General features: G+C 40.1%; 1 protein-coding gene across 2 annotated transcripts in view; it reads left to right on the top strand.

Annotated features, from left to right (window-relative positions):
- TTLL7 (tubulin tyrosine ligase like 7) overlaps positions 1–25,904 on the top strand; it is a 95,063-nt gene extending 69,159 nt beyond the window's left edge. The window contains exons 16-22 of one of the 2 annotated variants that reach the window (XM_070746258.1): positions 1,696–1,885; positions 4,035–4,306; positions 6,906–7,034; positions 11,474–11,554; positions 17,469–17,629; positions 18,754–18,927; positions 23,918–25,904. In XM_070746258.1, the coding sequence (XP_070602359.1) occupies positions 1,696–1,885; positions 4,035–4,306; positions 6,906–7,034; positions 11,474–11,554; positions 17,469–17,629; positions 18,754–18,927; positions 23,918–24,032 (1,122 nt within the window). In that variant the 3' untranslated portion in view covers positions 24,033–25,904. Of the gene's footprint in view, positions 1–1,695; positions 1,886–4,034; positions 4,307–6,905; positions 7,035–11,473; positions 11,555–17,468; positions 17,634–18,753; positions 18,928–23,917 lie in introns of those variants that run through there. The other variant, XM_070746259.1, reaches the window with a different exon arrangement.
- The last annotated feature ends 362 nt before the right edge of the window (positions 25,905–26,266 follow it).

The raw sequence follows: 26,266 nt of genomic DNA, 5'->3' as shown, positions 1-26,266 counted from the left end.
CTGGCCCTTTCCATTGCTTTGTACCGTCCAGTACAGCAGACACAGTCTGCTGCTGTCTCACCGCCATTGCAATCTCCACTACAGTGCGTAGACTGTAGTTCCTCTGGTGGCCGGAAGCTGCAATAGCGGGAGTATACTGTTGTACCATATAAGTGCCGTCGTTTGTGTGTGTGGGTGCCATACTGACAGGTACCGTACTGTAATCAGTGTACCGTACGGTACACTTTCTTTGGGGGTATCAGCTTTTCTGCCTGTGAATTTGTCTTATTTGAGAAATATAAGGCACCCCCCGAAAATAAGACGTAGCACAACTTTTGGAGAAAAAATTAATATAAGACAGTGTCTTATTTTCGGGGAAACACGGTATTGTGTCAGTACTACAGTGCAATTATATTAACACTGTTTATATTATAATACAGTGAAGCTAAAGTTGGGGACTGTAAAACTTGAGAAAGCAACAGGACTGTATACAGAGACAGGCAAGAAGGCATGTCAGAACTGTTGTCTGAGGTTGCATTAAACTTGGACAATAAATAACAAAATGTTAATTTCTTTTTAATGTAATGAAAGACATGCCAAAAGTGCACTGACTGCAAACAAATCAACCTTCCTTCCTTCCTTCCTTCCTTCCTTCCTTCCTTCCTTCCTTCCTTCCTTCCTTCCTTCCTTCCTTCCTTCCTCCCTCCCTCCCTCCCTCCCTCCCTCCCTCCCTCCCTCCCTGTGGATGTAAAAGATTGTAACTGTCTTTTACTTAACAAATGCATTGTATCCTGGAATGTTGTAAAAGCTAAGCTCAGATTGACACATGATAATATTTATATATAATATTTGATCCTGCGCAGCTTCTGCTCTGGCAATCTCACGCTACTCACCAGAGCCTACAAAACTTTTGCCAGACCCATCCTTGAATACAGTTCATATGTCTGGAACCCATACCACATCTTGGACATCAACACCCTTGAAAATGTCCAAAGATACTTCATCAGAAGAGCCCTTCACTCCTCCACTCGAAACAGAATACCCTACAAAAGCAGACTATCAGTCTTAGGTCTAGAAAGCTTAGAACTACGTCGCCTAAAACACGATCGAAGTATTGCCCACAAGATCATATGCTGCAACGTTCTACCTGTCAATGACTATTTCAGCTTCAATTGCAACAACACAAGAGCACGCAACAGATTCAAACTTAATATTAACCGCTCCAAACTTGACTGTAAAAAATATGACTTCAGCAACCGAGTTGTCGAAGCGTGGAACTCATTACCCCTAACCCCAAACATTTTTCCCTTAGACTATCCATGATTGACCTCTCCAGGTTCCTTAGAGGTCAGTAAGGAGCGTGCATAAGTGCACCAGTGTGCCTTCCATCCCCTGTCCAATTGTTTCTCCTTATCTCATTTATCTTTTCTTCCTTTCAAATATGTTCACCTATACTTTTATATCTTTTCTTCTATTCTTTTCTTTACTTATATTATTACATATTTTTCTCTTCAATGTATATTATGTATTGGACAAAAAAAAAAGGTATATATAAAGATTTGACTCTACAAGGCAAATCTTACTGCATTCAGTAGAAGTGATCTAAGCTCTTATATTTTTTATCTTAAAATTCCTTGTAGATTCTAAATCAGGTTGAATGGATAACAATGAAGGTTGAGCAGAGGCTTATTACATTTTCCTGCTTTTCTCTTGCAGCCTCTGTATTCAATGCCGGAAAGTGCACAATTCATGAAAAAGAACAAGAACGATAGCAGTGGCAGTAGTCACGAAAGCAGCAGTGACGTGTCTGATTGGGAAGAAGATGCTGAGAAAGAAGATGACAATGGGAAGAAAGAGAAAAACGTCACATTTGATCTTGAAGATAGGAAATTAATAGAGCGATCCAGTAAGTTATATGAGTGGAATTGATTAATTTTTTTATCAACGTACTTTTAAAAAAAATGAAATTGAATTTGGCGCCCCTGCCCTATCAGTTTTGCAAACATGCATTGTAAGAATCCAGATTGGAAAATACGAGACAGAGTATACGAGGAAAGATATTTAGAGGTCACTTTCAACATTGGATTTGAAAAGTCAAAAAAATCCACACAAAATTCAGAATACAGTGGTCCCCCGTGGTCCCCCGATTATTGCGAGGGTTCCGTTCCAGGACCCCTCGCAATGATCGGTTTTTCGCGAAGTAGCGGTGCGGAAGTAAAAACACCATCTGCGCATGCGCAGATGGTGTTTTTACTTCCGCCGCAGCAGCGAGGAGCCGAAGATTGGGGTTTCCCCGCCGCCCACGCAAACTCCTCGCTGCTGCCGCGCCCGCCGCTTGTCTTGTCCGCCCGCCTCTTGTCTGCCGCCTGCCTGCCCGCTTGCCCGCCGCTCGCCCGCCCTTCGCCCGCCCACGCTGTTCGCTCGCGCCGCTTCCCAGCTGAGTCCTGAAGCCAGAAGGCAAAGGCGAATTTCCGCGTTTGGCTTCGGGACTCAGCTGGGAAGCGGCGCTGGGGTCTCCCCACCGCCCACGCAAACTCCTCGCTGCCGCTCGCCCGCCCTTCGCCCGCCCACGCCGTTCGCTCGCGCCGCTTCCCAGCTGAGTCCTGAAGCCAAACGCGGAAGTTCGCTTCAGGACTCAGCTGGAAAGCTGCGCGAGCGAAGGGCGTGGGCGGGCGAAGGGCGGGCGAGCGGCAGAGAGGAGTTTGCGTGGGCGGTGGGGAAACCCCAGCGCCGCTTCCCAGCTGAGTCCCGAAGCCAAACACGGAAGTTCGCCTTTGCCTTCTGGCTTCAGGACTCAGCTGGGAAGCGGCGCGAGCGAACGGCGTGGGCGGGCGAAGGGCGGGCGCGCGGCGCGCGGGCGGACAAGACAAGCGGCGGGCGCGGCAGCAGCGAGGAGTTTGCGTGGGCGGTGGGGAAACTCCTCGCTGATGCCCGCTGCTCGCCCTCCCGCCAGCAAGAGGGGGAAGACCCAGGGAAGCCGCCCAGCAGCTGATCTGCCTGGCGCCATCTACGCATGCGTGGCCATAGAAAAAAGGGCGCGCATGCGCAGATGGTGTTTTGACTTCCGGGTTGAAAAATCGCCATATAGCCGTTCGCAATGATCGGGATCGCGATACCCGGGGGATCACTGTATATCCCGAGCAGATGCATGCAGGTTTGGAGGGATTTAATAATAATAATTAATAATAATTTATTAGGTTTGTATGCCGCCCCTCTCCGAAGACTCGGGGCGGCTCACAACAACGATAAAAACAATATTATACTGGCACAAATCTAATATTAAAAAAACCCTAAAAACCCTATCATAATTAAAAACCAAACAGCACATACATACCAAACATAAATCATAATAAGCCTGGGGGAAAGGTGTCTCAAATCCCCCATGCCTGGCGGTATAGGTGGGTCTTAAGTATTTTATGGAAGACAAGGAGGGTGGGAGCAGTTCTAATCTCCGGGGGGAGTTGATTCCAGAGGGCCGGGGCCACCACAGAGAAGGCTCTTCCCCTGGGGCCCGCCAGACGACATTGTTTAGTCAACGGGACCCGGAGAAGGCCAACTCTGTGGGACCTTATCGGCCGCTGGGATTCGTGCGGTAGCAGGCGGTTCCGGAGGTACTCTGGTCCAATGCCATGTAGGGCTTTAAAGCTCATGACCAACACTTTGAATTGTGACCGGAAACTGATCGGCAGCCAATGCAGGCCACGGAGTGTTGTAGAAACGTGGGTGAATCTGGGAAGTCCCACGATGGCTCTCGCGGCCGCGTTCTGCACGATCTGGAGTTTCCGAACACTTTTCAAAGGTAGCCCCATGTAGAGAGCGTTGCAGTAATCGAACCTCGAGGTGATAAAGGCATGAGTGACTGTGAGCAATGACTCCCTGTCCAAATAGGGCCGCATCTGGTGCACCAGGCGAACCTGGGCAAACGCCCTCCTCGCCACAGCCGAAAGATGATGTTCCAATGTCAGCTGTGGATCGAGGAGTTGTTGTTGGGGTTTTTTTTAATCTATAATTGTGATTTGGGAGAGGAGTTGAGTCTTTTTTCTATTCATTTCCAGGCAGAATGAACTGGAAGCCACCTCTTAAAAAAGTCCCGTCTTATGTGTCTGCCACCTCTTCGACTAGTCCTATCCGGCGTTCTGTAAGCTGCCCTCGATCCATTTCAGCTTTGGCTATGCAAATGCAAGCTGACAAACGCCCTTTCACAGCCAAACCAACAATGCATCTCTCTCGGTCATCGCTTGCAAGCAGGTCACACTCTTTAAACAGAGGCTCATCTACTATCAAAATGTCTCACACTGCCAACCAAGGTTCTGTACATTCATCTGGGGTAAGTTAGCAAAGCATGTCTGTTTTGTAATAACAAATATTTAATGAAGTGTTCGGGAGTTGGGGGAGAGGAAGAGCAACAAGATTAATATTTTACCATCCATTTTGCTATCCAAACCATTCTCTCTTTAAAAAAAAAAAAAAAAAAAATTACATTGAGAAATTCAACTAGTTCCACTTGTGGCCAGGGGAAATAAAGGTGTTATTCTGCACAATAACCTTGTTCTAAATGAGTTTTTGCTTCAGGTTGGCAAATGAAAAGGTTTTATAGGAACTGCACATTCAGAAAATCAGAAGATTTGGAATCATTAGGAGAAAAGAAAACCTAGAGGAAAGTTTTTGCAGAAACTCCTGGAGGGTGGGAATTGGTGTATTTATTGTATGGAATGAGTAAGGATTATTTGGCTTAGCTTTTCCTTTATTTTCTCTTTCACTTTTTATATTTTAAAAAGAATTCTTGCTGTTCATGGTAATAATTCATGCTCCATCCCTGAAGGTTTTTAAGTAGAGACTGGACAGCAATTTGTCCTGAATGTTAAATGTCTCGTCCTTGAGCAAGGGGTTGGGCTAGAAGACCTCCAAGGTCCCTTCCAACTCTGTTATTCTGTTACTCTAATAACATGGATTCCTAGAAACTTTCCCACAGAGATGTTTTTTAAAAATAATAATCATCTGATGTTCACGTTTGAGAAACAGATTTGAGAAATCCATCTAAAAGAAACTTCATTAGAACTTCTAAATTAGGTCCACTTGTAAAATGGCGTAGAGACTACCTATTTGTGGAAGATGTATCTGAAATAGAAATATACAGTGGTACCTCATGATATGAACCCCTCCTCTTACGAACAACCCGAGATACGAACCTGGGGTTCAGAAATTTTTTGCCTCTTCTTACGAACTTTTTTCTTCTTACGAACCCGCCACCGCCGAGAAGCCCCGCCGCCCGGCTGTCGCTTTTTGAAACAGCCGGGGGGGCTTCTCAGCATCCTCCTGAACCCGAACGCCAAACCCGAACTTCCGGGTTCAGTGTTCGGGAGGCCTCCAAGAAGCCCCCCGGCTGTTTTAAAAGGTGACAGCCGGGCGGCGGGGCTTCTCAGCGGCCTCCCGAATCCCGCACCCGGAAGTTCGGCAAAAGTTCGGGTTTGGGAGGCCACTGAGAAGCCCCGCCGCCCGGCTGTCGTCTTTTAAAACAGCCAGGGGGCTTCTCAGCGTCCTCCTGAACCCGAACGCCAAACCTGAACTTCCGGGTTTGGCGCTTGGGAGGCCTCCGAGAAGCCCTCCAGCTGTTTTAAAAGGTGACAGCCGGGCGGCGGGGGTTCTCAGCGGCCTCCCAAACCCCGAACCCGGAAGTTTGGCAAAAGTTCGGGTCCGGGAGGCCGCTGAGAAGCCCCACCGCCCGGCTGTCGTCTTTTAAAACAGCCGGGGGGCTTCTCAGCGTCCTCCTGAACCCGAACGCCAAACCCGAACTTCCGGGTTCGGCGTTCGGGAGGCCTCCGAGAAGCCCCCCGGCTGTTTCAAAAGGTGACAGCCGGGGTGGTGGTGTTTTTTTGTGGGGTTTTTTTCATTGCACAGATTAATTGATTTTACATTGTTTCCTATGGGAAACAATGTTTCATCTTACGAACTTTTCGTCTTACAAACCTCCCCCTGGAACCAATTAGGTTCATAAGACGATGTATTACTGTATTAGCTTTCTAGACTCATAAGTTTAGAAGGAAACATGGTAGTCTTATAGTTCAGATCCTGCTGAGGGCATGAATCGTATGAGCACCCCAAATAAATGCTTGAAACCAGTGATGAGCTCCATTTTCGCTGGCACTGTGTTGCAGGAGGCTGTCCCAGCTGAAAATGGAGAACACGTTTTCTCTGGCAGAGGCACCGTGGATCGATCCTTCGCTGTTTCCAGATTGGCCCCGCGAGCCAGATCTAAGCAGCCCACTGGCCACATCTGGCCCACGGGTCTTGAGTTTGACATCCCTGGTCTAGATATATTAAAGAGCTACCTGTTAATTCAATCTCACATGGAAAGAACTGATAATTTAAACATTGAATGCAGTGTTCCCTCTAATTTTTTTGGGGGTGGGGGGGGCGGAAAAGTATAGTGTCTGAGCGGCAGTCCCTTTGGGACTGGGCGGCACAGAAATAATAAACAAACAAACAAACAAACAAACAAATAAAAAACCCACCCTGTTTTGCCTCAGAGAATTTCAAAATAAAATACTGTACTGTGTGTCTATAACAGTGAGCTCATAATAGGGCAACTCTATCAATATCAAAATGCCACTTAAATAGTTGAGCTAGTTTCAAACTAGATTTTGATTTTCTTTCTCTCTTCCTTACTCCCATTCTTTTTCTTTCTCTTGTCCTTCCTCTCTTTTTTCTACCTGTTTCTCTCTCTTCCTCTCTCTTTCCTTCCCTCTCACTCTTTCCCTCTTGGCTTCTGGGCAGGTTTGGAAAACTCTGAGTTGATGATGATTTTTAAGTGAGCGATTGCTCACTGCTCAACTTAGAGGGGAACTATGATTGAATGGTTTTGCAGCCATTGGCATTGAAACAGATTTTTTTCAGCTACCTCATACCCTTTGGTTCTGACTTGGCAGGGTGAAATGCAGCCGGGAACAAGGGAACAGGAAGAATTATTCACAAAGGAAACTTTAGCCATTTTCAATGACATGAAGATACGATACCCAGGGAAAACAAACGAAGAAGCAGATCTAATCATTGAAAACGTAAGTAGCGCAGAACAACGTTGTCACCAAGGCAAACTTTAGTGGCAGGTGAGGTGGGTGTGTGTGTTGCTGAAACATGCCTAGCAGTAGTGGCTGCTACACCATGTTTTGCAGTGATAAGTGAGCAATAAACAGGATGGGAAAGTGATAGGCAAAATATTCTCACCGAAAATTTCCTCGGAGAAATCGGAGGTCTTGATTAATTTGATAACAGCCTTTTTATCCCACTCAACTGCCAAAAAGATTTATATGTAATCAGTAAACCAGGTGCTTTCTGCCTGCAGGCATAACCATCTAAAAGCTTGACACGCTAAAAAGTGTGTGTGTGTTTTGGGGAGCGGGGCAAGTGTCGGAATAAAAAATAACGTCTCTGGCACTCACTTATCAAGATAAATGGTAGTTCTTGAAATGAAGAACTGGAACAGAAGCTGTTTAGGGACAGAAAAAGCTCCCAGCGACCGGTTAGGTCCCACAGAGTTGGCCTTTTCTGGGTCCCGTCGACTAAACAATGTTGTCTGGCGGGACCCAGGGGAAGAGCCTTCTCTGTGGTGGCTCCAACCCTCTGGAACCAGCTCCCCCCCTGAGATTAGGATTGCCCCCACCCTCCTTGCCTTTCGTAAACTCCTTAAAACCCACCTCTGCCGTCAGGCATGGGGGAATTGAAACATCTCTCCCTGCCCATGTTGTTTTGGTGTTTGATGGATTTGTGTGCTTGTTTTTTATATATATTGGGGTTGCTTTTATGAATTTTTTAACCGAAAACTGTAATTAGATTGGTAAATATTAGATTTGTCACTATGTACTGTTTTTGCCATTGTGAGCCGCCCCGAGTCTGCGGAGAGGGGCGGCATATAAATCCAATAAATCTAATCTAATCCTAGGATCCTGTCTTCAGCACCAAGTTTGCATAGTTTTGCTTACCTCTCTGTGATGAAACCAAATTCAGTTTTGTATTCAGTTTTGGTCGCCATGATTTCGAAGGCTTGTTTTTCTGAAATCAGTCCAGTGCAAGTACAGATAGTCTTTGACTTACAACCCTAAATGAGCCCAAAATTTCAGTTTCCTAAGTGAGACATTCGTTAAGTGAGTTTTTGCAACCTTTCCTGTCACAGTTTAAAATTAGTAACATGATTGTTAAGTAAATCTGGCCTCCCCATTGATTTTGCTGGTCAGAATGTCACAAAAGGTGATCACGGGATGCCAGGACACTGCAGCGGTCATAAATGTGAGTCAGTTGCCAGGCATCGCCTGGCCATGGAGATGCTGCAACAGTGGTAGGCATGAAAAATGGTCATAAGTCACTTTTTCAATGCTATTGTAACTTTGAATGGTCGCTAAATGAACTGTTGTAAGTCGAGGACTATATGTATTCCAATCTGTAAATTGTAGATCACGGATGCCCATGCATGTACCGCATTGAATGCCGAAGAATTGTTTTAGACCATATAGCTGTCCAGGGCTGTGGGTTGGACATGCCTGGCATAGATGGAATACGGATGACTTTTATACTTAACTTGAGTTTTTCTAAAGCAGAGGGCTATGCTAGCTGGAGAATTCTGGGAGTTGAAGTCCACAAGTCTTAAACATAGAAACATAGAAGTCTGACGGCAGAAAAAGACCTCATGGTCCATCTAGTCTGCCCTTATACTATTTTCTGTATTTTATCTTAGGATGGATATATGTTTATCCCAGGCATGTTTAAATTCAGTTACTGTGGATTTATCTACCACGTCTGCTGGAAGTTTGTTCCAAGGATCTACTACTCTTTCAGTAAAATAATATTTTCTCACGTTGCTTTTGATCTTTCCCCCAACTAACTTCAGATTGTGTCCCCTTGTTCTTGTGTTCACTTTCCTATTAAAAACACTTCCCTCCTGGACGTTATTTAACCCTTTAACATATTTAAATGTTTCGATCATGTCCCCCCTTTTCCTTCTGTCCTCCAGACTATATAGATAGTTGCCAGGTTTCAGGACCCCTGTCTAAAGTCATGAAATATTTGGGATCTGGCATTGGTAAATATTATTTTCTCTGGGGCAAATTACTGTCAATATATAGTATAAACCATATAAACCTGGCTTGTTTGTCTCAGCTATATAATTTTTTCAAAGTAACAGCTTACTAATTGGGGAAGCTGCAATATAAATTAGAAAGTCAGGTATTAAAAAGTTTTCAAAAAATAATGGACTACAACTATTGATCGTCTCAGTTATTGCATGTCTTTCTTAAAGAAGATTTATAGTTCAAAAACATATGCCACAATTAGTGTTGGGCAAACTGAACTTGCAAAGTTCGGGTTAGTGCTGAACTTTGAAAAGTTCAGCATGCCGATCCCAAACCCGAACTTTTTTAAAAGTTTGGGTAAAGTTCGGGTTCGGGTTCGGTGTTTGGCCAAACACCGCGAAATGCCGCCGCCCGGGAGGAGAGTTGGGAATCCCATTGTGGAATTTCCCACCTCGTTTTGCTTGCGGTGCTGCAAAATTGGTAGATTTCCCACCAATCCCACGATGGGATTCCCCACTCCTCCTGGGCAGCGGTGTTTGGCGGTGTTTGGCCAAACGCCGAACGCGAACTTTGCCCGAACTTCACACCGAACCCGAACTTTACCCAAACTTTTGAAAAAAAAGTTTTAAGTTTTGCTGCTGTTCAGGTTCGGGTGAGTTCGCCGAACCCAAACTTCCTGAAGTTCACCCAACACTAGACACAATCAGCTTATTATTTTTAAGATGACACAGAATCCTTTATGCATGTTCCATAACTAATATATGGGACTGCTTTTCAATTAATAATAACTTTTGGAAAGATTAGATCCTAATCCCAGTTAGTTTATTACAAGAATATTGTTGCACTATTGCTTTGTGTGCATATGTATGTGTGTGTGTGTGTGTGTGTGTGTGTGTGTGATAAAGGCATCTGAATATAATTTAAATTGTTGGAAGTTTCCATCCTTGGTGGAGGGAGGAAAATATGAAACTTCTTTTATTTTCACATGTAAATATCAATATACTAGTCTTTCTGCATATTCCTTTTAAAATAATTAAATAATTAAAAATATTTGTGCCATCTAGTGGCACAACTGAAATAGTACTCAGCAGAACTACCTATATAGCATAGTACAGTATTTTAAAAGCATATTATTATTATTATTATTATTATTATTATTATTATTATTATTATTATTAATTAGATTTGTATGCCGCCCCTCTCCAAAGATTCGGGGCGGCTATGGTCAAATAAATGCAAATAAATGCTTTAACATCATGCTATATTTCCAAAATCTTGCATTCCTATATTGTTTACAAAAATGATAACTGTAAAATAAAGCAAATACAAAATGCACACTTAGGAACACTTAAGAAATTTTAAGTTGATCATTAGCAGATTCATCAGCAATAGGAATCTTTTTGAATTGCTAATTCCTAAATAAAAAAAATATGCAGTTTAGAGCAATGTTTAGAAGAGAAGTGGGCATCTTCAGTCTTTCATGGCCAAACTGTAAGAATGGTGTGTATGCATGTGATTATGACTGTCTTTTTTAACAAATGGGTTTTTTATTACGGGGTTTTAGTTTTAGATATTATCTTCGACTTCTTCTTATTGTTCTGTATCTTTTTGTATTTGTATTTTGTATTTGTCCTTCGGGATTGGGCAGCATAGAAGTTGAATGAATGAATGAATGAATGAATAAATAAATAAATAAATAAACAATAAAAGAGAAATGATTTTTTAAATTTTTTACATAATCTAGGCAAAATGGCTATCAGATATAGAAGTAGTTTTAAGTTTAAATGGTATTTAATGGATACTAGGTACCTTCATGGAGAATCCAGCTATTAATATTGGTGGCTATAGCCTGAATCATAGATAGCAAATCTTAAATGTCATCTGCTAAAGGGCAATAATAAAAGAAGAAGATTGCTTTCCTGAATATGTTTGTGAGTTTCTTGAATGCATGTGATTGGCCGTTGTGTGAACAGTGCTAAGTGAGCCCTTGACCTGATCCAGGAAGGTAATGTTCTACTTACATATATACTTACCTGGCAGGTAAGATACCTTGATCACATTAGGTATCTCCAGCTGCAAATATCACCTCTTTGAGATGTGTGTGTAACATTATAATGAACATACAAAATGAGTGGGCTTTCCATCACAGGGCATGTGATTTTATGAGATTGACCAATTTGACCTCCTCATGGATATTATTGCTTCATGGTTAATTTGCAGGCAGTCCTCACATTTGTGCAGTAATAATTATAATGTATAGTGGGTAATGTTTGTTCTCACAAGAGCTGACTAGGCGAGAAACGATTCAGTTGCATTTGACATGTGACACTAGAAGAATTGACTGAGTGAAAGAATGATGAATAGCATGCAGAGTTAATTAATTAGAAACTACCTCTTTATGCTTTCTAACTTTAATTCTTTTCTCTTTCATATAGATAATGGATAACTGGAAATATCATAAATCAAAAGTGGCATCCTATTGGTTAATAAAATTGGACTCTGTAAAACAGCGAAAGGTAAGAAGCAACTTCTTGTTTTCACTCTAGGTTAGCCATGTGAACTATTATTATTATATTAGTCATTTGCTTCATTAGGTTCTGCTAATACTGCACCTTTAAATTCAGAAGTCCTTCATATTCACATGGGGCTACCTTTGAAAAGTGTTTGGAAACTTCAGATCGTGCAGAACGCAGCCGCGAGAGCCATCGTGGGGCTTCCAAGATTCGCCCACGTTTCTTCAACACTCCGTGGCTTGCATTGGCTGCCGATCAGTTTCCGGTCACAATTCAAAGTGTTGGTCATGACCTTTAAAGCCCTACATGGCATTGGACCAGAGTACCTCCGGAAACGCGTGCTACTGCACGAATCCCAGCGACCGATAAGGTCCCACAGAGTTGGCCTTCTCCGGGTCCCATCGACTAAACAATGTCGTTTGGCGGGCCCCAGGGGAAGAGCTTTCTCTGTGGCGGCCCCGGCCCTCTGGAGCCAACTCCCCCCGGAGATTAGAACTGCCCCCACCCTTCCTGTCTTTCGTAAACTACTTAAGACTCACTTATACCGCCAGGCATGGGGGAGTTGAGACACTTTTCTCCCAGGCTTTTTTTAATACTTTGTTTTATGTTTGGTATGAATGTTGCTGTTTAGTTTTTAAGTAATGATAGGGTTTTATATGTTTTTAATATTATATTTGTTCCACTGTTATATTGTTTTTTATTGCTGTTGTGAGCCGCCCCGAGTCTTCGGAGAGGGGCGGCATACAAATCTAATAAATAAATAATAAGAATGAGTATCAGGGAGACAGGCAGACAAAGAGACAGACAGACAGATGGACAGACATAGTGCTGTTTCTCCATTTGATCTGAGCAGGTGACACATTCCAGAGTAACTATTGCCACCTAGGCAGAGCAAGCAAATTATAGTTTTAAAATAGTAAAATGGTGGAGCATGCCATACAGAGAAATGTCTGTTTTCTGTTTCTCTTTGGGTTTGACAGTAATTTTAATACTGTGGTGCATTATTTGTGGTGCTAATAAATTGCATATTAAAATAAGAGCAGCCCTAATAGGAAAAACACACTTTGTTCAAACCATATAAATAGAATAGAATAGAATTCTTTATTGGCCAAGTGTGATTGGACACATAAGGAATTTGTCTTGGTGCATATACTCTCAGTGTACATAAAAGGAAAAGATACATTTGTCAAGAATCATGTGGTACAACAATGATTGTCATAGGGGTCAAATAAGCAATGAAGAAACAATCAATATTAATAAAAATCTTAGGATACAAGCAACAAGTTACTTGTTACAAGCAACAAATTAAATAATTTAGTAATGAAATCCCTCACTTTGATAATTGATTTAATCTAAATCCAAAGTTTTTACATCACAATGTAGGTCTATGTAATGTAATTGCACTATCATGTTTCTCAAAAGCAAGCATATCAAGACATGACATTAAGGATAAAATGCACTTCCACAATGTTTTACGCACTCTGAAGCAGTTGGTACACAATTACACTCTAATCAGTTGGCACAGATAATATTTTGGTGCAGTTGTCAGTCCTGTGGAATTGATTCTTGTTTCAAATGACATTTGTCCCTATATGGATATATTTGTGCTGTTTCGTTTCTTTTTTAACTTGTTGTTTCTATAATTGTGCTTAAAAGTCCCATGCTTGAAACCATCCCAACTTTTATTTTCTTGTAGATGGTTAAAGGAGACCCCATTAAAAAAAAAAAATCAGTATTTCACCAGCTTTCTTCTACTGATTTACATGTTATTTCAGATACACTGGTTAGGTCAGGATGACATATTAGAAAGTGTGTTCTTTTGGAGAAAATATGCCTGATATGGGGAGAATGAACGTTATCTGAAGTGCTATTAACTTAATTTCTTTTGGCAAGCAGAAATTTGGCAAGCAAACTTATGTAGGCTTCCCTATATTGAAACCAAATCTTGTTTTTAAGATTAACTTTGACACTAACATTGGAGTTATAGAATAGAATAGAATAGAATAGAATTTTTATTGGCCAAATGTGATTGGATGCACAAGGAATTTGTCTTGGTGCATATGTTCTCAGTGTACATAAAATAAAAGATAAGTTTTAATGTGTGAGTACACACTGTGACTCTACAGGAAAAAACAATGCTTTTTATAGGAGCAAGGCCAAATGCTTAAAAAGAGGAAGAGAATCAAATAGTAAGTTGGTGGTATGTGTGTGTGTGTGTGTGTGTGTGTGTGTATGTATGTATGTATGTGTGTGTATATATATATATATATATATATATATATATATATATATATATATATATATATATATACTAGTCTCCCTTAATTTTCAAATTCAGCTTAAACATGTGACACATACAGATAGAATTGTCGGCTTTCAATAAAATTAACTGCCTTGGAAATGGCCCTGGGTTGGGCCGAGAGGCAAAAAAGGAGCTGTGATGTTCCTTCAATATACCAGGGTGATTCGACACAAAATGTAACCCTTCCCTGGTACAGAGCTGAAGGGATTGGATACTGTAGCCTAGAGGATAATTCTCTGCCTTACAAGGCAAAGGTTGCAGGTTCAAGTCCCAGTGGGTATGGCTAGCTGATGAGGCCAAAATAAGGCCGAAATAGATCTATCCTAGTCTCCCTTAATTTTCAAATTCAGCTTAAACATGTGACATATATATATATATATATATATATACCACCAATATATATATATCGATATATTAGATGTATGTATGTATGTATGTATGTATGTATGTATGTATGTATGTACGTACGTACGTATGTATATGTGTGTATGTGTGTATGTATGTGTATATGTATATATGTATATATATATTTTGTGTCGAATCACCCTGGTGTATTGAAGGAACATCACAGCTCCTTTTTTGCCTCTCGGCCCAACCCAGGGCCATTTCCAAGGCAGTTAATTTATTCATAGCCGTAAAACTATATTCTATATGTGTCACATGTTTCTGCTAAATTTGAAAATTTCCCTCCCTTAATTTTAAAATTCAGCAAAAACATGTGACACACACACACAATTTGCAAGATATTGGTTAAAGACAATATGCCACAATTATGACAAATCATAAGTACAAACTAATACTTTGGTACATTTCCATTTTAAGAATTAAGTTAATGGAAAAGTTGTACTGTGGCCAGGCTTGCTCTGCTGTACAAAAGATTGGTGGATAAGATAGAAGGGGTTTTGGTAGCCCTATCATGTGTGGAGGTTGCTATAGAAACTTGTTTCTGAACCTGCTTCCATTGTGTTAGATTTATGATCATAATTGTTATGATTACATTATCTTGACTTGGCAATTTATGACCAAGTTGAAAGAAAGGTATATTTTTGGAACAAGCTATCGATAGATTAGTGGAAGAGGTATTTGAGGTTTTGCAGTTATTATACAATACAAAACATGTTTGCAAAACCATGCAGTCACTATAGACCAGTGATTTTCAACCTTTTTTGAGCCGCGGCACATTTTTTACATTTATGAAACCCTGGGGCACATTGAATGGGGGGAGGGTGGGGGCTAAAAAAAGTTAGGACAAAAAAATTCTCTCTCTTCCTCCCTTTCGCTCTATTTCTCCCTCCCTCCCTCTTTCTCTCTCCATCCCTCTTTCTTTCTCTTCCTTCCTCTCTTTTTGCTCTCTTTCTCTCTCCCTCCCTACTTCCCTCTATGTCTTTTTCTCTCTATCCTTCACTTCCTCTCTTTCTCTCTCTATTGCTTTCTCTCTCTCTCTTGTTCTCTTTCTCTCTCTTGCTTTCTTTCTCTTGTTCTCTTTCTCTCTCTCTTGCTTTCTCTCTCTCTCTTGTTCTCTTTCTCTCTCTCGCTCTTTCTCTCCCTTGCTTTCTTTCTCTCTCTCTCTCTTGCTTTCTTTCTCTCTTGCTTTCTTTCTCTCTCTGAGCTTCACGGCACACTTGACCATGTCTCGCGGCACACTAGTGTGCCGCGGCACACTGGTTGAAAAACACTGCTATAGACAACACAAAACATCTCTGCAAATAGAACATTGTTTTTTTTGTCCCTGTAAGTCTAAGTCTAAATTCAGTTTTACTGCCTTGTATATAAAATTACATGTGGTTTTCAGGCATTTGTACACTGTGGCATGCCCATCCTTCTGTCTGTATTGCTTTATGTAGTTTCTAGTCCAGGTATCCTTAAATAAAATTTCTTTAAATCCAGCTTTTATTTTAATTGATAGCCAATTAATCTTCAAGCCACAAAATAGTTTCTGCAATGCTCTTATATTTACAGTTCCACATTCAATGCTGAGTGGAACACGTTGGTCCAGTATACAGTCTATGAATCTCTAACATTTATTTACAGAAAATTGGAATTGATAAGTTAATTGCGGCAAGATGTGGCTCTATGACATCTAGTCAATGCTGAAAGGAATTCAAATAAGGTCATTACTGTCTTAAAGTAGAAGGACTTGGTTTCATGTGGCCAGTTTTGATTTCTCTTACAAGGATCTGTATATATCTCCAGCAGTGAGGTCTGCATCTAAGTGGCCATATGGCCCTTTAATGGGCCTGTCATATGTCATTTAATTATAGAAATCAGCCCTTCAGATATTACATTACTGTGTGGTAAAATACAGTACGTATCCATCAAAAAGAAGAAATACTTCAAGTAGGCTAACTCTGGCTGGATCCAGGAGGGCAATAAAATGACCTATTTTCTTCAAATACATAAAAATACAGTACATAAACAGAAGACAAATTAAAGCTTCCATAAGAACAATTGTAGGTCTATTTTTTAAAAGAAAAAGGGATAACAGTAATGTCTCACTATGAGCCAGAAACGGTTATAAATAAGTCTAGTCGAATTAAACAAGAATAGTATCGGTTTCTATTTGAGATATCGTATTAGCCATGCCTGTACTGTACTGCCATAATTTACTGGCTTCCTGTGCAATCAAATGAAAGAGCTAACCCTCAAACCATCTGCAGGATATTTCGAAAACAACGAGGATTGTAGATGCCTTGTGTTTGAGAGCATTAACTTAGAATTTAACTAGCTTGGGTATGGTTTTAGGTAGACAAATAGAATGTAGAAATAGTGTCAGCCTTACAGGAAATCAAAGGTGAATATTGAAACACAGAAATGTCCGGGACTTCCTTTTTTCCCCAGCAGGTCAAATTCAGCATTTATTTCCTCATGCTTGGAATACCAGTGGCAGAAAACATTATTACTCAAGACCCTGAAATTAGATCGCTTTAATTTGTTTCCACTTTTTCTACACGTCAGGCAGAGTTTTTCTCAGTTTGAGGCACTGATGTGTACTGATTCAAAAACGTCTTCCTTGTCATTATCGTGATCACTGAAACACTGTTCTGGAGGTCATCTCAAGGCATCAAAGATTTATAGCCAATCAATACTGTGTTTAGCTGGCTTGGGTTGCAAATGGGAAGAATAGGTTTCCTTTGAATTCAACCTTTATCATAAAACTCTACATCTCGACAATCATGGTAAACGAAGTCAAATTTTGTAAAATTGGATGCCTCCCAAAAACAGTTGTTTTATACCTCTGGAAATAGTTCTGGTTTATGAAAGGGAAGATAAATTAAACTTTTTTAAAAAAATAAAAAACTAAGTTTCTAGAAGTTGCTGCCTCCTTTCCTTTTATATTTCCTTTTGTTGTGGTTGTAGTGGTAGGAGTTGCCTAATTTATTTATTATGCCTAATAAATAATTTACATTTGTTTAGAGTCACCTTGGACAGCATATGAATGTAATAAATGAAATGTTTTTGATTAATATATTTGATGTAATATGCAATAAGTGAAGTGCTAAAAGCGCATTATTTTTAATCCATCCATTCTAAACCTGTGAGATAATTTTCAAGGTGCTTTCTAAACTGTTCCTTAACTTTTATTTATTTATTTTGTCGACGTAATCTTTTTCGTAGGTTTTAGACATTGTGAAAGTCAGTATTCGCTCTGTCCTGAAGCATATCTGGAGAGTTTCAGATGTGGAATGTTTACATTTATACCGACTTTTTAACCGTGTGTTTAATCGCCTGCTCTGGAGCCATGGCCAAGGGCTGTGGAACTGTTTCTGTAATTCAGGGTAAGAGTATATCCACTCAAAGACAGACACGGAAATTGTTTTTCTTGAAAAAAAAACCAAGGCTCTTTCTCTTTTGCGACTGCTATACATGAATTTTCCTCATAGTTAATTTAGTAATACTGTTTACCTATTTGGAATTTCTCAAAAATATTCATTATTTATTTATTTATTTATTTGTTTATTTGTTTGTTTGTTTATTTGTTTATTTATTTATTTATTTATTTATTTATTTATTTATTTATTTATTTATTTATTTACTTAGTTAGTTAGTTAGTTAGTTAGTTAGTTAGTTAGTTAGTTAGTTAGTTAGTTAGTTAGTTAGTATGCCACCCCTCTCCATAGACTCGGGGCGGCTCACAGCAAGAATTGAAAAAATTATGGATGCGGGCAGTGAAGGGCTAACAAAATTTTTACTAGCATACTGTGGGCGTGGCTTATGCAGGATGCCCTGCATTTTCTTTCAACATCTTTCAGTGCAAATTGGGTGTTCGGGGTGAAGCTCCATTTTTTCTACCCCACTGCGTTCCCCCCCTGTCCAGGCAGCAGCGCACCCCTGAATGCAGGACTTTTTAATCAAGACAGAATTGCTCAAAATCACAGGCATGTTATTTTGGGAAGTAGTGGTTTGAACTGAAATTTTTAACAAACAGATATACAGATTTTTTTGCTGTTTTGATCTTTTGCCCAGCTCTTATGTTCCCTAATCATCTGGTGGTTCATGGACAGTAGTCATCCTGGTAGGAGCTGCTCTAGAGTCAAGAGCAGAAATAGCTCCTATGTCTCCTGAATTACTTTGTACTCTTTCCAGAGCCCACCCTGACAAGGTTGCTGAATTTCAAGGGCATAGTTGCTTGTAATGAAGAATACAATTCCCATCCTCAAATATAGTTCTACCACAGAAACTCTGACTAGTGTGGCCCTTGAAATACAAAGACTGAATTATTAATTTGTATTTTCCTATTTCCCACCAACTGTGGGTAAAATAATGCCAGCTCTTTACTGTAAACTAACAAGGTCATACATTAATTCACTTCCTTCTCCGTAGCTAAATTTCTCACGTAAAGATTCCAGATTATTATTTGTGGCGGAAAAGCATGTGGTCATGTCTGTTTCCATGCCAACAGGAGCTCTTGGGACACAATATTCAGTAAATGCACAGAAGCCGTGACTGCCGATGAACTCCAGTGTTGCCAACGAATAGTTGAACTTTGTAAACAGTGCCTGCTAGTGGTTTACAAATACTCATCTGATGTTAGAGGGACCATTTCTGGAATGAATTCTGATTGGGACGACACAAGGTATGCATTTAACATGAATTTGACTTTTTGCGGTCTGATCTTAAAAGCAGTTTACTGATTCAAGGGCATGATTAAGCTTCCATACTGTTGGATTTTGTTGCAGAAAAAACTTTAAATTAAAAGTTTAATTTAACTTTTAATGTTTCATTCCAGTGTAGTAACTCCAATCCAGCAGTTTACATGTGTTTAAGATGATTCTTCTGAGAGCCAGGATGGTGTAGTGCAGTGTTTCCCAATCTTGGTAACTTGAAGATATTTGGACTTCAACTCCCAGAATTCCCCAGCCAGCGAATGCTGGCTGGGGAATTCTGGGACTTGAAGTCCAGATATCTTCAAGTTGCCAAGGTTGGGAAACTCTGGTGTAGTGGTTAAGGCATTAGACTAGAAAGTAGGAGATTGTGAGTTCTGTTTGCCTGCCTTAATCACAAAACCAGCTGGGTGAATTTGGGCCAGTGACTTTCTCTTAGACCTAGGAAGGAGAAAGTGGCAAGCCACTTTAGAAAACCTTGCCAAAAAATCACCATGACCATCACCATATACAGTGGTACCTCTACTTACAAACTTAATTTGTTCAGTGACCAGGTTCTTTAAGTAGAAAGGTTTGTAAGAAGAAGCAATGTTCCTCATAGGAATCAATGTAAAAACAAATAATGCGTGAGATTGGGGAAACCATATGGAGGGTGGAGGCCCTGTTTCCTCCCAGGAGATTCCTAGAGAGGCCACACAGAGGCTTCTCCCCGCCTTTTCCGGCCCTGTTTCCTCCGAGGAGATTCCTAGAGAGGCCCCAGAGAGGCTTCTCCCTGCCTTTTCTGGTTACAGTTTCGGAGGCTCGGGTTTGTAAGTGGAAAATGGTTCTTGAGAAGAGGCAAAAAAAATCTTGAACACCCAGTTTGTATCAAGAAAGGTTCAAAACTAGAGGCGTTCTTAGGTAGAGGTACCACAGTATATGCAATTTCTAGCTTCTGATTGCTGCCTACACATTTTAGTGCAGAAACATAATCATTTTCTCTCCTTTGTTTTTCAAGACTTAGTGATGTAAAATATCTGAGGGACACCAAGTTGATGCATGTTAATATAATGAATGTAAAATCCCAAGATTGAATAGATTGGTGTAGCATGGATGAACATCTATACAAATTCTTTTTAGGTCGTCTTTTTAATAAGCAGGAGAAGACATCTATTAGAACTTTTCTCAATTTTGAGCTAATATTTAAAAAGCTGCTACTTACACGGACGGAGTGATCTGGAACGAGTTTGACAAACATTTCTTCAAATAGTAATAGCACTCAAAATAATTTTTCCATCAGCTTCCCAATTCAGTTTTGATGTTTTAGAAAGTACAGTACCGGTTCTTTGCTCAAGACATCTTGGTTGATTGATTAGCCTATGGCAGTGATGGCAAACCTTTGTTGGTTTGCGTGCCAAAAGAGTGTGTGCGTGTGTGTGTGCGTGTGTGTGTGTGTGTATGCTAGTACACATGTGCCCACATCATTCCCCAGCGCATGCGCACCCCCTGCCCCTGCTCATGCATACAATCCATGCTGATGATGTCATGAAGATGCTCTAAAACAGTGGTTCTCAACCTTTCTAATTCCGCGACCCCTTAATACATTTTCTCATCTTGTGGTGACCCCCAACTATAGGTTTAGCGCCAATTCTTCCAACAGATCTTTAAGCTAATTGGCAAGAGGTCAGAGGGACATCCCCCTGTAAACGCCTGATTGGTTGGATTGTAAAAATATGTTCTGAGATGCCAGAATGGAAGCTTTAGTTGCTAACACTATTGGAAAGTTGTCTTTTCCCATGGTCTTAGGTGACCCCTGTGAAATGGTCATTCGACCCCCAAAGGGGTCCCGACCCCAAGGTTGAGAACCACTGCTCTAAAACAAAATAAACAATAAAACAAACAACAAACAACACATAGCTAAAATGTTATCTTTGTTCATTGATGATCTAACATTAATCTACGTTGACCAAAGATCATTTTTGCTTTTCATGATTTACATTACAATGAATTATTTGAGTGTAGCTTGCATATTCACATTAAGTACTGTAAATGCCACTTACACAGTTCAGCTAACCACTCTTGCCTGTCAAAACATCCAGGGAATTCTCTTCTTCATTTCTGAGTGATAAAATACTATAGTAAAGACTTTCATTACTAAGAAGTGTCTACAAAAAATACTCCATTCCTTATCCACCTCTTCCCTTGCCCTTCACATAAAGCTGCTTTCCCCACTTCTTCCTTTAATTTATTTATTTCCCCCTTGAACCTTTAAAATCGGTAATTAATGTGTCTTTTTTACGGTGGACATATTTAATGGTCTTTGTATGCAGCCTTAGGGCATGAATTCTGCAATTTTATACACTTCATTGAATTTGATCCAGGAGGAAAGGAACCTGAAATATAGGAATCATTCTGCTAAAACAGGTCTTTGTTTGCAACTATTTCATAACAACAACCTGGCTTTAGCATATGCTCTCATGGCATTTAATCACTGTGACACTTACAGCACAGGGCTTAGAATTCATCATTTCATGATGTAACGTTTTCTAAACAGTATGCTCTATTATGTGCACTTGTTCTAATGTAATACATTACTTGTAACGTAGGGTGTTATTTTAATACATTTTCAGAGCATCTAATATCTGCAAATAATTATAGAGCGTTAGAAATAGGAAATAAATTAAAGGGCGATTATTAGACAATTTATGATAAATGAATGTTTGTAGGTTTTTATTCAAGTTCTGTTTCTGCTGGTGTTGCCAGCAATTTAAGTATATAAATCAAGAGAGTCATTGATGAATGGTGAATTAGCGATTTGCTAAAATCATGATAATGAGATGGTGGCTATATTACAACTTCATTAAGTAATGGTATGGTTTAGTCTAATACAGCAAAATTTCGTATTGATGTTTTTGGATCAGAGTTTAAACCGGCAATAATGTATTAACAAAATGATTTAACCCTAAATTCTGTGCCCTCCTTCACACTGACCCTGTCACCATTTGGGATAAACAGCATAAAGGCCACACAGAATATGCTAATCCTTTTTAAAGAAAATATGAGGAATAATAGAATAGAAAGCTGTTGAGGTTGGAAGGCTTTTACAGTGTTCCCTCGATTTTCGCGGGGAATGCGTTCCAAGACCGCCCGCGAAAGTTGAATTTCCGCAAAGTAGAGATGCGGAAGTAAATACACTATTTTTGGCTATGAACAGTATCACAAGCCATTCCTTAACACTTTAAACCCCTAAACTGCAATTTCTCATTCCGTTAGCAACCATTTCGATTATTACTCACCATGTTTCTTTATTAAAGTTTATTAAAAAAATATTTATTAAAGGTGGACGAAAGTTTGGTGATGACATATGGCGTCATCGGGTGGAAAAAACCGTGATAGGGGAAAAAACCGCAAAGTATTTTTTAATTAATATTTTGGAAAAACCGTGGTATAGACTTTTCGCGAAGTTCGAACCTGCGAAAATCGAGGGAACACTGTATTCTTAAATGGCTCATGCTTTTGTTGAATAGAATAAAATAGAATAGAATTTTATTGGCCAAGTGGACACACAAGGAATTTGTCTTGGTGCATATGTTCTCAGCTTATTCAATTTATTCAATTTGTATGCCACCTATCTCCCAGGGAACTCTAGGCATTTTACTTGCTTTTAAATCTTAAAAGTTCTGTAGGCATGTGATGGATGGGTGAGGAAAAGAAGTGTTATGATTACATGTTTCCAATATGTGTATATGTAAATGATAGCACCACACTGCATGCATTTAGAATGATAATAGTAGGCAATATTATTTAACTGAGTAAGCCTGATTGGGGTAGATTGTAGGGGTGATACCGAAATATAATGTTATTGTATTTTATTTATCTATATACAGTACTAAATTATTGTATTTTATTCCAATTTCATCTTAAACTGTATTGTATTCCAATTTCATTTTAAACTGTATTGTATTCCAATTTCATTTTAAATTATATTTTATCCAATTTCATTTTAAACTGTTTTTAATAATAATTTGTGTCTGGAACTCTGCACTTTGATATGACCCAAGGGTTAATGAATAAAGTAACTAACTATTATACTGATACTTGGTTGATGATATTATGATTGAATCATACAAGTGTATGTCCCCTCTTCCTTGTAGACTATTTATTGATAAATACAGTGATACCTTGTCTTACAAACTTAATTGGTTCCGGGATGAGGTTCTTAAGGTGAAAAGTTTGTAAGATGAAACAATGTTTCCCATAGGAATCAATGGAAAAGCTATTAATGCGTGCAAGGCCAAAATTCGCCCCTTTTGCTAGCCGAAGCGCCCGTTTTTGCACTGCTGGGATTTCCCTGAGGATCCCCTCCATGGGAAACCCCACCTCAGGACTTCTGTGTTTTTGCAATGCTGCAGGGGAATCCCAGCATCGCAAAAACGAGCTCTTTGTTGGCAATGGAAGTCCGGAGGTGGGGTTTCCCAGCGAAGGGAGCATCAGTGAAATTGCAGCATCGCAAAAACACCGAAGTCCTCAAAACCCCACCTCTGGACCTCTGTGTTTTTGCGATGCTGCAATTTCACTGAGGCTCCCCTCGCTGGGAAACCCCACCTCTGGACTTCCGTTGCCAGCGAAGCGCCCATTTTTGCACTGCTGGGATTCCCCTGCTGGGATTCCCCTGCTGCATCACAAAAACACAGAAGTCCAGAGGTGGGGTTTCCCATGGAGGGGAGCCTCAGGGGAATCCCAGCAGCACAAAAACAGGTGCTTCGCTGGCAATGGAAGTCCGGAGAATCCCAGTGGCAGCGCGGTGGGTTTGTAAGGTGCAAATAGTTTGTAAGAAGAGGCAAAAAATTCTTAAACCCCGGGTTTGTATCTCGAAAAGTTTATATGATGAGGCGTTTGTAAGATGAGGTATCACTGTACTTGTTTAGCTGAATTAAAGACATCTTGAATTCTTATGCCTTTGTCTCTTAAACGCTTTTCTAGGTATTTACTACCAGGACCGTTGCAATTCATCATGAAGCCTGCCACCGGTTTTGGGTGTAGCTCATCTGGAATGACTCGCTCGGTTTTGTTTACATCTAAATATGACCATTCATGAAACTAAAAGGAACGTTATGTTACTGGGCAATTCGCTTTATTTTTCTCCTCAAGTACCAATGTGTGACGGAACTGAACATAGATATTGTTATATATTTATTACCATATATAAGATGTAGCTCAAAAATCTGCTGTAAACACATAACATTTCTCAGAAATATAATAAATCTTATTCAACTGTTTACAGAGGTACGTGAATGTCCACATTTGCTAGATGACTAAATAAATTTGTAATAAAAATGATACATTTCCTGCAGAGGCACAGAGGGCACAATCCTATACTGGAGAGATCTCAGCTAAGGGGCTGTAGACTTTAGCGAAAGCCCTCCTATCTGGTGAAATACCAGTTATGTTGCAATATTAACTGATGTGCTACTAGAGCTCTCTGCAGGCAGAGGTGTTCTCTTAATGAAGATAATCTTTACAGAAAGGCTAGCGCATAGCAGAGATAGGAGTTGAATAGAGGAGAACCAACCTTGGTCACATCCCATATTGCTACAATCTGTTGGACATAATTCCCACAGAAAGTGCGTTTTTCCCCTCTAGGTCCAGAACTGTTACGCTAATGGGAGAGGGGAAATCCATGAGAACATTGGTTGTCTTGCCGTTGTTGCCTATATCTGGGACATAGTGTGGCTCAAAACCCAAATTATAGCAAATAATCACTGTGCATGAAGCTACAATCAATAGGTTAATCAACACTCTGATGAAAGAGTGTATAACTTGGGGGTGGGGTGGGGTGTTGTCTATATTTGATCTCATGTTGCACACATTTTAGAGGGCACAAGATTGAACGTTGGGGAAGAAGAAGAAAAAGAAAGGAGCATTATGCAGAGACAACCCTTTATGAAATACTCTTAAAGCAGATTGCCAACTCCTTTTTTCCCAGAATCCTAACTGGCATTTTGCTTGGAGACATTAAACAGACTGCCAAAAATCAACTTTGTTTCTATGATGAGGAGATGGCAGAGTCCCTCATTCAGAGAAGTAAAGGAGGAAGAAACCCACACTACAAAGTATAATTCTGTGGTTCATTCCACATTTAAGATAAAACACAGGCAAGGAATGGGAAGGACTGGTTGGCCACCAGATTACTAAAAGGAGGAATTAGTGTACAACTGCCAACAGTCCCTCCCTGGAATATTTCAAGGCTCCACAGCAATAACAGTGTATGAGAATACTGCATTGATAGTCAAGTGAATTGGGAACATTTCCATAGAGAAGCCAATGTCTCAAGGAAAAACCCAAACAAGGGATTTAAACAAGGAAAGAATAAGAAAAGGGTTTTGAGTATGTGTCCAGGCTATTTTGAATATCCTATCCCTAATTTATTCTTGTCCACATTGTAGATTCACTGGACAGCTTATAGGGGACTATTCCACTGGTCTAATGGCTCCCAGACTCCATTCTCAGTATAGGATTGCTTTGCCCAACAAAACTGACCTTGCAGGCCCTATTACAATTTTAACTTATTTTATAGGCAAAATGTCTTTAGATTTGAACTATTTATGTAAAGCTTATTGTTTTTATCTGTCTGTTTTCCTTCTCTTGTAGGGAGCAATGTGACATTAGGATTAGATGATAAAGGCTTAGGGGAATAAAGATAATAAACTCCTAAGTATGTTGCTTCTGTTTCACAGTTAAAGACACTTGTATAAACGCCAAAGCCTAATGTACCTTTGGGCATATTTTTAACTGAAGAGAAGGATAAGAAATGTGCAATTTTTATTTTTCAGTAAGGGCATGCTGAGACCTCTTAGTTAAGTGAAGTCAATCCTCTGGGTAAATTATTCAAGACCATCCGTTCTGATCCATAGCTTCTAGCTGGAGCATTGTAATATTATTATTACTAATAAAAAACATGGGCAGGGAACATTTGATTTGGCTCTTTTTTGTGTGTGTGTGTGTGTACGCATGTGTATGCATTTGCGCGAGCACTTGTTAAACTGCTTTCTTTCTTCAAGAAGATAATTTAGTTTCCAAGAAAGAGTACTGCACTTTCTTTCTGCCATATGATTGACGGTATAAAAATAATTTTGAAATCCTTAGGATACTATCATATCCCTTTCAAATATTATATAATACACATTTGTAATAAGATACACTTCTGAGTGATTAATTGGATCCCAGGGACCATAAACAATATTCCATGGATTTTAATGGGAAGCGTTCATTTCTCAGAAGGAAGGGGAAAAATGTGCCACTGACAAAGCAACCGTTACCCTATCAAATACA

Source organism: Erythrolamprus reginae, chromosome 3, assembly GCF_031021105.1.
Source record: "Erythrolamprus reginae isolate rEryReg1 chromosome 3, rEryReg1.hap1, whole genome shotgun sequence".
In the NCBI taxonomy this organism is placed as follows: Eukaryota; Metazoa; Chordata; class Lepidosauria; order Squamata; family Dipsadidae; genus Erythrolamprus; species Erythrolamprus reginae.
The sequence above is the reverse complement of the archived record's forward strand: the minus strand, read 5'-3'. Positions and strand labels throughout refer to the sequence as shown.